At 38.7% G+C, this 13,680-nt stretch overlaps 1 protein-coding gene across 4 annotated transcripts in view; it reads right to left on the bottom strand.

Moving 5' to 3' along the window:
• Positions 1-13,680, bottom strand: part of mettl15 (methyltransferase like 15) — a 102,400-nt gene that overhangs the window by 8,934 nt on the left and 79,786 nt on the right. For all 4 annotated transcript variants that reach the window (XM_038283698.1, XM_038283697.1, XM_038283699.1 and 1 more), the window contains 2 exons: positions 9,924-10,115; positions 2,505-2,683 (listed from right to left, as the gene is read on the bottom strand). In XM_038283698.1, the coding sequence (XP_038139626.1) occupies positions 2,505-2,683; positions 9,924-10,115 (371 nt within the window). The remainder of the gene's footprint in view (positions 1-2,504; positions 2,684-9,923; positions 10,116-13,680) is intronic.

The following is a 13,680-nucleotide window of genomic DNA, read 5'->3' on the forward strand; positions in this document are numbered from 1 at the left end:
GGTGACCAATATAGCCACCTTTCTTCACCATGACTCTCAAAAGTCTTCCATCTATAGATTCTGTCAGTATATTGATCTGTTTGCGATCCACATTGCGTGCATCAGCCACCACAGCCTCCCAGACACTGTTCAGAGAGGTACAGTTTCCCCTCCCTGTAGATTTCATATTTCATGAAGGACCACAGGTTCTCCATGGGGTTCAGATCAGGTGAACAAGGGGGCCATGTCATTATTTTCTCTCCTTTTAGACTTTTTCTGGCCAGCCACCGTGTGGTGTATTTTGATGCGTGTGACGGAGCATTGTCCTGCATAATATCATGTTTTTCTTGAATGATGACGTCTTCTTTTTGTACCACTGTTTGAAGAAGGTGTCTTCCAGAAACTGGCAGTAGGTCTGGGAGTTGATCTTGACTCCATCATCAACCTGAAAAGGTCCCACAAGCTCATCTTTGATGATCCCAGCCCATACCAGTACCCCACCTCCACCTTGCTGGCGTCTGAGTCGATTATTGTTGCTAAGAGGGTCAGAGTTGGTCGTGATCATGAAATTGATGCAGAAGGACAGGATAATGCCAATACTAGGACTGGGGAGGAGGAGAGGAAAGAGACAGATGAGGAGGAGCATGAAATGAAGGGAACAGAAGGGAAGAAGTGAACTGCAAGATAATAGTGCAGGAACCACAAAAAAAAATAGTTCCAGGTTATGGTCCAACATTCAGGGCTAAGTTGGCAGCAAGTCTTCAGCAATGCCAACCCAGAATTACATTAATATCTAGAGATCCAAGGATTGTAGTCCAAACCTTCTGAAAATGGTCCGAAAAGTTATAAATTTTCAGGGCTAGTTTGTATCTTAGGATACAGCTTTGTTTTGATTTTTTATATTTGACTTGATATTTTTAATAACCTTCTTGTTTAGCAAGCTTTAAAAAGTTGAACTTTTTTTTTTATTTCTATCATCAAAGAAAAACAGCTTTAAATGGTGAAAAAAGTATTTTTATACTGCAAATAATGTAGTGGTTTTAAAATGTGTTTCCATTTGTATCCATGGTGCAATTGGATAAAAGGTTGAAGGGCAAAATTTGTCAAAAGGGGAATGAAAATATACCTGAAAGATGAAAAAAGTCTGAAAATAGAGAAACACAGATAAGAGAAAATGAAGACAGATTTATAAGAAACAGTAAATTGATGATAGATTAGAGAACCTCTAGTCTTTCTCTTTAGCCACATCTGTTGCCAATACCCCCCCCCATCCCCAAAGGCCAAAATGCTAGGGGAAACACTGAAAACCATCAAAAATGACACATGTATCCACTTGTGATAAATTTCAAAGTTAACAATGTTTTTCTCATAACCTTTGGCATAAGTGGGCTGGTAACTTTAGGGTAAAGTTAACCTGGTTACACTATCGTCACTTTACTATCTTACATGTGTCACTGTTATGTGTAGAACATGAAGGGATTTATGGCTGAGAAGCAAGGGTACTGCGTCGTCATGGTTACCCATGTGTAAGTGACTGAAACATGGATGGAGATGTAGCATTTCAGACCTGTTGCTGTTCCCCGCGTGTCTTAGTGAGCTGCACACTATATGCAGTGGGGTAGTAAAACAGACAACAAATAATCTTAAATCTTTTGGATTCTTTTATGAAATGTGACTCAACATAATATGCATTTTTGTCCAAATGAATAAAACTAAGATTAAAACTAAGATTAAAACTAAGATGGATGCCAAACACAACAGTGATGGTAAAGCAGTTTAAGCTGTTCTTCAATGGAAACTGTTGCACATACCACACCATTTAAATTTATTTGGTTTTAATGTTCTCCTGAACGCATCAGTGCTACAGGTGGTCAAAGCTGCTCTCCAAGGAACTTTCCTAAATCAAGATGTCTAGGATTGTTTCAAATAAACAAAAATTGTTACTCGCCTTGCAATTGAAAAGAGATCAAACAGCTGCTCTTACTTACACCTGTTCTCCCAGGGTGAAACTGACGCATACACCACTGTTCAATAACTGCTGCAATGACATCTTGCATCTTAAAAATGAATTCATAAGGCTAGAATAAAAAACAATCACTGAAAATATAACTAAGCCATTTTGTACACACACGTACATCAGTTGTCCGAGGACATGTGGGTGTTTGGATGCTTGTTAGGTGTATATCTGTGTGTCAATAAAGAGGGGGGTGAAATGAAACAAGGAGTGTGGAAGGAGGGAGGGAGGAAGATGGGTAACTGCATATGAAATACTGTTTTCAAGGCATTAGCCACATTTGTTCCAGCCACCTCCATCTCTGTCTCATCTTCCCTCTTAAAAGAAGGTGTGGATAAAAACACCTTAAACTGAAGCAGAAGGAAAAAAGGCTGATGGCTGAGATCGCAGTCAGTCTAATTTTCTCAGACGTGTCCCTCAGGAGACAGCCTTAATAGCTCCACTTGTGTTTTATTTTCCCTTACAGCCCCAAGAATGATGCAGGAAATTAATCAGGGTAGAGTCTCACTACCTGCAACCACACTGGCCAGCTGATGTGTCCGGGTGATGGGGTTGACACGACGCGCCTCCACAATGGCTGAAGCTATTTTCCTGGCGTGTCTTTCTTCCCCATATGCAGTGAGGATAGATGCAAGAGCCTGTTGATCTAAGGTATTCACAACGTCAGCAGCGCAGGGCATGTCAGGGTACCTACGCACAAAAAGAAGCCCAATTAAGCTGCTTGACGTCATGTCCTTGCTGACAGAGGCGAATCCTGACAACTCTGAGATACAGCTGAAAGCCTGTATGGGGGACAATTCTGAACAAAATGATTTGGAGGCAGGGGAAAAAAGTGAAAAGCTGCCTTTTCATAAGTGTATGATGAGGTTAAGTTATGAGGTTGGTATGAAGATAATGCAATTGTTTAAAATAAAGCCATTTTTCTCAGCATATTTTACTATTTTTGCAGATACATGCTACAGTTGTTTGTATTGTTTATATACTTAATAGCAGGTTATTAATTGCTGTTTTAAACATTGGGGACATTTAACTTTCTTAATTATGAAAGAATGATTAGGAGCATAATGTTAAAAAAGATTCTGAAAATTGGCAGATATTTTAGTCATACAGAAAAAAACTATACTCAAAGTGTTACTGTAGGGTAAAGTTTTGCTTTGATTATTTTTAGACTTATGGTAATAGGAAAAAAATGTTGATGGTAGGAGATGGAGTACTTCTTATGGCTTTTTTATTTCAAAGTTTTTTTTTTAACATCCAAAAAGACCAAAGAATTTCTGATAAATTAGCAGAGGATTTGCTTTAAATGATCTTGCATTCTAACCACTGAAAATACAGCTGAGGGCAATTTGTTCAGGTTCCCAATTATTCATACCTCTTCCAGATTGCCGTTTAATGTAATCTTTAAGCAAAATGTATTAACATTGATACTAGTATAAAGTAGTATCAAAGATACTGAACTTTTACTGGATACTTGCTATTGTCGCAAATTTGTTTTGAAAAGACCTGCCGTCTCCACTTAAAAAAAAAAAAACTGCACATGCACAACCCTGTACCACATCCCAACAGGGAACGTCTATTAAAAGTGTGCGAGAGCCCATTTCTCCTCGTGTACGCTCTGCTTAACAGTTGCTGTTTGCATGGCTCATACAAGCTTACTTACCAAAAGAAGATTTGCAATTTTTCCACTATGTCAGAATATATCAGTGAAAATGGGGACGGCCTTACACAAACATCACCAGAATGATTGACAATAAGGAGGACCACATGTTTTGATGATCCACCCAGAAAAAGAGCATCCTCCACTAAACCTTTAACTCCCCTCTGACATCTAGGAGGAGGAGGAATAGCTATGGTCTATAAGAGGGTCTATAAATGCAAACAGCGATCGACTTCATTTGTCTGCTTTGAACTGTGCTTATCTGAGCTGGGTAGCTCTAACACCGTACTGTGTGATGTGATCTACCAACACTCTAGATATGATAAGGACTTTTTTAATGACTTTTCTGATTTCCCGGGTGTAATCATGGCCAAATATGACTGTGTTTTTTATTGTTGGGGATTTTAATATGCATGTGTTGTCCTGATAAGGCAAGGGACTTTTTAAATCTCATTGACTCTTCTAATCTTGTGCATTCTGTGTCTGGACCAACGCATAAGCGCGGACACACACTTGATCTGGTTCTATCATACGGTCTGCCCATTCTTAACCTAGACATTTGTTCAAGAGGTATTTTCTGATCATATGCCTGTACTATTTAATGATGCTCTTTCCTGTACTGTAGTTAAATCTGCTGCTAGGCGCCATCTCTCATTAACCCCTCCACTGCTGCTCAGTTTTCTGCAACCTCCATTATCCTTGAGTCCAGTTCAGAGGAGCTTAGATCATGGTTTCACTCTATCTACCAAACTGTCTTAGATACTATGGCTCCATTGAAAACCAAACACCTTAAAAGATCACAGTCTGGGTAAAAGACAACTCGCGCTGTCAGATGCGAGTGCCGTAAAGCTGAGCACAGGAGGAAAAGGGACATACTACAGGTTACTTTTCAAGTATTAAATGAGTGCTGGTGACATTATCAGAGAACTGTGAAGAATGCTAAGAGGGAAAATCTACTATTATTCTGTCTAACTGTCAGATTGACTCGACTTGGTACAGAGGCCGCTCCCACTGATTTTGAAAAATTTCTTCACTTTTTCATTGGTAAAGTCTCTTCTGCTAGATCTCTCATCTCCCCAGCCATTTAAGACCCTTGAATCTTTGTCACCTGCTCTGCTGTTTTTGACCAGTTCCAGCGTGTGACTCTGTCCTGATTACAGGACACTGTTGGTGAGAGCCTAAGGTTCTCCAAATGATGCCGTCCCTCCTTGGCTATTTAAAGAGGTCTTACCAACTGTTGGAACCTCTGTTTTTGCACATATCAATAGCAGTCTGTCCTCAGATGTGGACCCTGTTTATTGCTGTTTACTGCATTTATAAAATGCAGTCATATGACATCTGATAAAAAAAACCTGGGCTAGATCCTGTAATTCTTGCCAATTTCAGGCCCATTTTCAAGGAGCCTTTTATTTAAAAACATCCTTAAGAAGATGGTTTGGAGTCATATAACGGCCTTTTTAAACGTCCAAAATCTTCTTGATTATTGTACCTCCTGCACTTTATTCTAAACTTACTGAGGCTCTTGCTTATTTTTTTTCCAAAGTCTAGTCTTATAATTTTCAATTCTTTTCTTGGCTGACATGTGAAATCACTGTCTTGCTCCCTTTTTTCATTTAAGGAACATTTCAAAACTAAATAGCCATTTGTTTAGCTCCGTCTTAATACTTTCCACTTGATCATATATTACAGTAAAAACAATTTGGAGAGTGTTCTATTCTTCACTTTGAGTGGTAAAATCTTTAAAGAAAACCTAACCTTTGGAAAATAATTGTCTAAATTTAAAACTTTCTAGATAGTAAAGGTTTTCTAAAGTCTGATATAAAATACACTTACTACAAGCGCTTACGAGCTGATTTGCCCCAACCTCGCACAATGCACATTAGAGACTGACATTTTTTCGGGAATCCCACGGGTCACGGGATTCCCGTGGAATTCCTGTGGGATGGGAGTCAGTATTAGTAACGTGATCACGTGATTGGGACAGTACACGATTAAACATTAAAGGGAGCAGACGGGAGCGGGAGCAAACCAATAATGACAAAAAAAAAATAAAAATAGGATCGATGCCAAAAAATAAAATAAAATAGAAAGTAAAAAAATCCAGTACTGGCGTGGCGCCGCCATTTTGTAATTTTTTTCCTTGAGGACTATACTATAATGCGAGTGAAAAAAAACTACACGACCCAAAAACCAACAGTGCTTCCGCTCTGTTTTTTACCCGCGTTCAAAAAAAAAAAAAAACAAGAATGGGAGTGGTGCAGGAGCGGGAGTCATTCTGAATGGGAGCGGGATGGGAGTGGGAGTAATTTCACCAGGAGTGGGACGGGACAGAATTTAGATTTCTACTCTGGCCCTGGATCGGGAAGGGACACAATTTTTTTCTGTAGGAGTGGGACGGGGCAGGAGTGAAAATCCACTCCCGTGTCAGTCTCTACTGCACATGTGCAAACATGGGAATTCTCCTTCTTCATAGTCAGATTGCATAAGAGCATTGGGTTTAAGAGCAGATATCATGGTTTCGTTTTACAGTTTGCGCTGTAGCTGATTGAAAATATCATACAGTGTATGCCCGCCCTAAGCAGGAATTAAAAGTATTCCGGCTCGTAGCAATTGCCTGTGGGTAAAAATAAATAAATAAATAAATCACTCAAAAATAAATTGACTGTAAATAAATCTAAAATTGGCAATTGAAATCCCTCTTGCGTTTGTCAGCCAGTGCTAGCAAAGGAGCGTTCTGAAACTAACAATATTAGCCAAACAGAAGAGGAAGGGGGTGAGTGCTGTTTGTGCGGTCGCGCACACTACACGTTTGCCGGGAGCTGCGGCAAGAGCTAATTTACCAGTATCAATAACTGACCGTGTATGCGAGTTAGCGAGTTAAAAATAAGGGTTTGTGCTTTCCTCACTGAACACGACCTTTCATTCAAACTAGATATAGATGCACTTTTGCCATCTTCTGGCCATGTTTGGTAAAGTCAAATTTAGTCTTCAATCATTCATGCCATCTCTGATGCTATGCCCCACACCCAACTGGCATACACACACACACGGATATATATGTGTGTGTGTGTGTGTGTATATATATATATATATATATATATATATATATATATATATATATATATATATATATATATATATATACCAGGCCTCTGGTAGAGGACCCGAGCTTGAGGATGACACATACCACCCCACGAGGGGTGAGAAAACAGTTTTTTATATATATATATATATATATATATATATATATATATATATATATATATATATATATATATATATATATATATATATGTAGTTCAGGCTCAGGATTTTTTTTTTTTTTTTGCTTTAATCCCTGCCTAAGAATTAATGCTGGTCTTAAGGCAAAAGGGGCCCTGTACTACCATGGCTGATAAGTAGGGTTGGGTACCAAGAATTGATCAGAACCAGTTCTAACCTTTCAATTCTCCCAAAATCGTTTTTCTTAAACTCTTAGTTAAGATGTCCAGTCTGACTGAACTCGAAGCTGCCTAATAGCAGTGACGAAGAATCCAAAGGTGTGTATGCGCAACTATCTCTTTGTGTCGTATTTAAAAGTCTGGCGTAAAGCTAAATTAAAAATGACCAGTGGGCTACCTGCAACACTGGTGATGGGATTATATTATGCAAAGGCTGCAACTGACATAATTAAACATTGCTTAACTCGTCTTTAACCTGCTGTACTGGTGTTGCAAGGTAGGCTCCAGAGGGAATTTGTTTCTCCACTTAATTTATAGCACACCTTCAGGAGGGAAATGGAGCCTTTTTTATACTTTCTTCATCTTACTTCACATCTTAACAGATACTCGCCTTGTTTCCCAGGAATTCTGAATAGAATGGAAAACACTTTAATCTTGATCTGTCAGACTTGTAAATAATTCTAAGCTTAACTCCATCAATTGTTTAATTTAGCTCATTTGGGATTTGTTTCATATAATTAAACCCACTAACTAAACAATGTATTATGAAATCTAATCATTCCTCTATCCACAATATTAAAACATCACTACTTCAATGTCTAGCTGAGTGGAGCTGAGGTGCAGTAAACAATGCTGAGGATATAAATTCTGTCAGGATGCCTTCCTGCTGTGCTGCTTTTTCCTGCAGCTCACACACTCAGCCGAGAACCGCACCATAGTCAGAATCAGGTCAGTAAATAATAAAATGGTCTTATTCCAAATAAGTACCTGAAGCATCAGACAATGCATATATGGAAATGTATTTTAATTATGTATTCAAACAGGAAGCTCTGTCAAAAAATGTGAAAATAATATTTAAGGGTTGAAAATAATTGTGTGATAATTTACAGAGTTATATGTATAATAAAATTTAATTTTATAAAGAGGTTCACACTATTTTATCCAGACAGAGGTCCAGTTAGCCAGCTAATGTTATAATCCTTCCTCTTAAAAGAATCGGAATCGGTAAGAACTAAGATGGAAACGAGGAATAGGAACCATCCAAATCGTCCAAGTCACTGCCATCCATCAGTGTCTGGCACTTTAATGTGCCAGTCACTGATGGATGGTATCTATGTGGCACTGTCCATCTTATATCTGAAAATACTATTCTGTTAATTCTACATAAATATTTAGCTTTATTCCCTGGACAGACTCCCCTCCTCATCAATCAAAAGCTGCTAAGCAGTTATCAATCTAAATGACTGAAGCATCACTGAGGAAACAGGCACATCATCCTGCTATAGAGTTTATGATTACCCACAAACATCTTTGATAACTTTGTAGATAATGGAAAACGTAAGAAATTCCCAGGGAATTACAAATGTTTCATTTTTATTTACGGACTCTTTGAAAAATCCACTAAACAAATAGAGTAGTACTAGTTATCCTATTAATATTGGCTTGATGTTTAGTATTATTGTATGAAAAAAAAACTTAAATGTTGACTTAAAAAAAAAAAAAAAACTTGCATTGGCAAGCAAAGGCCAACATAAATAAAGAACTCCATAAATTCTTTATCTGGGATCAAGTTATATCAAAAAACAGTTGCTCTTTTAACTTCTACGATGTGAATTGTGTTTTTAAGTCGCACATAGGACGCTTAAAGAATTATGTAAGAATTTAATGTAAGTCCTTTTCATTTATTAACATCTAACACCAGGCTCGCACTGAATGCTGTGCAGCTGATTATTTGAGTTCCATGCAGGGTAGACTCTACTGGGAACTCAAATAATCAAAATCAACGTGTACACGCGTATAAGCCGCTGTGTGGTGCAGCTGCATTACTGAGGCTGTGTGGTTCGACACAATGTTTTAGCAAGAAGGTGGTATGGCGGGAGGCCGCAGGGTTCCTAGCATCAAGCTCCCAAAATGTACACGCCAAACAGAAGAAGTTGGGTGCCTGTATAGGAAAAAAAACCTGTCACTGTGAATTTCAAAATAAAATCAACTATCGGATCGAGTATGGTGGCCATTGGACAATTTTCCTTTAATCGCCCTGCAACTGCTAAACAGAAACACAAAGAAACAGAGGGGCCACTGGGGCATAAAAAGGGATATGAATGCACAAGGAGCAAGTTTTTCAACTCCATGAAAGAGAATGAATCTGAACGTCTGTTTGTCTTTAGAGCAATTTCTGCAGACTAGCCGCAGCTATTCTAGCCGGGTTGCAGTGTTCAGTTCAAGTAACTTTGCAGCAAACCTGTGCCGCAGCTGCACAGCAGCCTCACTACATTCAGTATAGGCTCAGCGTGAGATAATTGCTAGGGATGCACTATGTTGGAATTGTGGCTGATATCTGATATGCCGATATTTTACAACTACACTGGATGATAATCAATACTGATATTTTTTCCCAATTACCTACTTAGAGCAACTATTTAGTTTTCTTTCTTCTACACTTTGTAGTCATTTCAAATAACAGTTTGGCTATACGTTTCAATAACTTAAACCTTGCAAACCACCAACATCTTAAATTCAGCATTTTTCCTTTAGCAAACTTATGCCAGATTTGAGAGCATGCGACCTTTTGGGGCTATTGGTATAATCCTCACTTTTTTGTCACAAAAAACGAGTTACCTTTTATATCGGTGGGTTAGGCTGATGGAATGGTCAGTGTTAAATGTTTTGTTTAATAGCTTATATCTGCTGATATTAATAACACCCCTATAATAATATGCATCGATAATTATGGAATCAGTGAACAGTTAAAATTATCTAAATTTTCTAGTGGCTTAAAAAAAAATCCAGCATATCCAAATGAAAGTACCAGAGTACGTAGAAAACATCTTACCTCTCACCGTCCATTCTCATATCCAAGGGCCCGTCTTTGCTGAGGGAGAAGCCTCTCTTCGCCTGATCCATCTGCATGGAGGAGCAGCCTGCATCCAGCAGGACAGCATCAATGCTGCCTGGCTTAATGTTCATGTTAGACATCAAGGCTTCTAGCTCACTGAACCGGCCAAGCAGGGGTTTCACACGACCACTGGAGGATTCAAGGGAGGAAAATAATTAGATTTTGAAATGCAGTGCCTCCAACATCATTGAGCTTGCCGTAAATCTAACTAGTAAAAGAGGGTATACATCTGAGCTTTTTTTTTTTTAGATAGTACATATTTGCTTTTTATGTCTGAAGTAAATCAAATATTATTGGAATGACTCTAATCGTGTTCATAATTTCATTCTCTCATCAATTAGTTTATCTAAAAGCAACAGTAGTCTCCCCCTGGAGCATGTATGAGAAACCCCCGAGCAAGGTCTGGGTTTTCCCCACGGCCTTTATTTTCTCTCGAAAAACCAATAGTAGTACTATTCCTCTACTTTAATCTCATTATAATCTGATACCAACCAGAGTTCTTTTTTTTTTCCTGTCAAAATACAAGCACAAATAGGCAGCCGGACTATAGGTAGCACTATAGATACTATATAAATATTTCTGAAGAAGCATTGATACCTATCCTAGAGTTTTAGTCAATTGACCTGGCACCAACTAAGATCGCTCAATCTCCTCAGAAAGTCAAGCCAGTATTATCTTATCACACCACCTATGGCGATTAGGCTCTTCTTTAGGGAGGATGAACAATCCAAGAGCTTTTTTGCATTAAAAACAAATTTCCGTGACTATTACGTTAACCACTAACAAATGCTACAGTCATTGTGCTAGTTAATCTGATTGAAGACCCACCTAATCTCAACTTTTAGCAGGTATGATTGCTCTCTGCCTCACATCAAAGCATACTAATCTAAGAAAGTTTGCATTGGTTTACTGAGCTTGCACAGTGCGATCCCAGGGCCTATTCCTGATGGGACGTACCTGGAACACTTCCAGAGTGAGGTGGTTCACAAAGCAAAAAGATGTCCTAGCCCCCTCAGCTGACACCTCTCAATGTGGAGGGGAAACAGCTCTACTCCGAAAACTGTCTATGATCGAGCTCCTTTCCCTGTATCAATAAGTATATATTGTACCAGTCCAAAATATAAATGTATGGCCAGCCAATGTTTTGGGTTTAGTCTGGTTCACACCAAACAATTCACCTTGTTCACCTGCTGCTGGTCGCTTGACATTTTGTCTGTCTCACAAACCATTCCAAAACGCAAGGCTGCAACATGTACCCAGCTTGCTTTACAGCGGCATCAAATAAGTGGAGCTTCTATCAACTAGCCGGTTTTTATTGTCTGATTAACAGTATTGTGGACTTAGGAAAAGTGCTGTATGTAATGTGGAAAGCTGACCAATGGCATCAGGGCTGTGCTCCTGCCTCCATAGGAAGTACCACTACCATTTCAGGAGCTGCCTCTGGACATATGTCACTTCCAGGGGTACTTCAGTTTTTCCAGGAACCAGTATCAGGACCTGCTGTCCCATATCGGGGATAGATGGGTGACATAACCCTGTATTTTTTCTATTATTTTACCAAAGGAAAGATGGGTGATTTCAATCACTGGCCAGCTGGCTGTTTTATCCACACATTAAGCTTATTAAAGGATGGCCAACATAGTGCACAAGGGCATTGATAGTGCAACAGCAAACCCAAAACTTAAAAAATGGAGCAACCTGTAAACACAATTAAACTGCATCTGGTTTAGCTGTATATATGTAAAAAAATAAAAATAAAAATAAAGAAATAAAATATATACAGCTAGTCTCTGGTTTGCATCAGTTCTTTTTTTTTGTCTCAAGTTTTAGTGGATACATTTCTGCAGAAGGGTTGCACTGGGGAGAAAAGCTGCAGCTTGAAGGAGTTTTTGTGTATCAATATGAAACAGCATTAGGTTTTTTTGGGTCAAAAACAAAAAAGCTCTTAAAAAATGCTCTTAAAAAACTATCATTGAATGGCTAAATCGAGGTCAGCGCAGCCAAAATTACATCATTTTGGGCTTCCACGCCCCTTCACACAGACTCCATGTGGACAGCTGATACTAAGTGAGGGTTTGCAAATCTAAAGATCTAGAGACATCCTGTGATTTAGCTCATATATATATATATATATATATGTATATATATATATATATATATATATATATATATATATATATATATATATATATATATATATATATATATATATATATATATATAACCACTCTCAACGCATTGTGGAAAAACTCCAGGAAAAATAAATGCTCTCGAATTGTTCTCAAATTGCTGTCGAACGGCATGAAGACGCTTTGATAAAGTTGTAAAAGGTTGTGTTTTCTACTTCCTTGTGTGTTGTGGTGTTGTCACCCCCAAGAGCTAGCCAGAGCCAGCCACAACAGGAGAAAAGTTGTAATGAGAGTATAAATGCTACAGAAGATGTGACGGGCGGATCATTTTCTGCTCGGAACGTCCGTACCTCCAGCATAATGAGCCCTTGAGTCTAACATTGACGGTGGAAAGATTTGTCCAATCACCCAACCTGTAGGGTGTGATTTTCTTTCTGAAATCCTACTCCTCCTTGTTATGTGGCGGAGGTTTAATTAGATCACAATTCAGAATCCTGGAGAGGAAGAAGTATGACGCTTCAGCTCCTTGTAAGAAGGTGAAGGCCTATATCTATTGGTTTTTTATTTATTGATCTCACAGTGGAGAAATTTGCCTCTGCATTTAATCCATCCCCCTAGGGAGCAGTAGGCTGCCATCATGGGGCGCCCGGGGAGCAGTGTGGGATTAAGGGTCTTTTGCTCAGAGAGCCATAGTGGCGGTCTGTGGGAGTGGGGCTCCAACTCAGAACCTAAGGATTCCAAGCTCCATGATCTGACCACCAGGCACCACTCCCCTACAAATGTTAATCCCTTTATTGTTGCACAATGGAGAAACTGGTTCTCTACATTTAGACCCAGCCCCTTGGGGAGCAGTGGATCAATCAGGGATTAAGGGTTTTGTTCAGGAACCCATTGCAATTTCCAGCATCTTAAACAGACTTTTGAAATATAAGAAGTGGGGTTATTTTTTTTTTTTTTTTTAGTAACGCTTGCCTTGAAAATAAAGAAAATCCATAAAGTTCATAATTTTTAAAGAAATTGCTAGCTCTTTTCACTTTGGGTTCATATAAAGTTACTTTTAAGAATTTGTTCTTGCCATAAAATTGTCTACCAGTTTTGTTTGTTGTCAGTATGGACTGTATATCTGTATTTTCTACATCCACTTCTATAAGAAAAAACACCTAATGGCAAAAGCAAAATAATCCAGTTAGATATATAACAGTACAAGGTAGAGAGATATTCAATTCAATTTGAGTTTGAACCTTCCCTTGAATGCAACAGGACACTTTATCATAGCTTGTTAAATCTGATGTCTCACCCTTCTTTGAAGCAACTAGCAACCTGCTCACATACACTGAGTCACTGCTCTAAACACACAAAACTCCATCTGGAGGAAAAAGCTTGTTGATCTAGTTCAGTGGTTCTCAAACTTTTTCTGTCATTCCCCACTTTGGACAAGGGGGAATTTTCAAGCCCCGCCTGTCCCCATCGCCCCAACACAATGCTAATGAAATATTCAACAATCTTAAAATGTTCCAATTTTATTGAAGTAACAAGTAGTATCTAAATACAAATCTACATCAAAT

The sequence above is a fragment of the Cyprinodon tularosa genome, unplaced genomic scaffold (genome assembly GCF_016077235.1).
Source record: "Cyprinodon tularosa strain WSP-4 unplaced genomic scaffold, ASM1607723v1 ctg197, whole genome shotgun sequence".
In the NCBI taxonomy this organism is placed as follows: domain Eukaryota; kingdom Metazoa; phylum Chordata; class Actinopteri; order Cyprinodontiformes; family Cyprinodontidae; genus Cyprinodon; species Cyprinodon tularosa.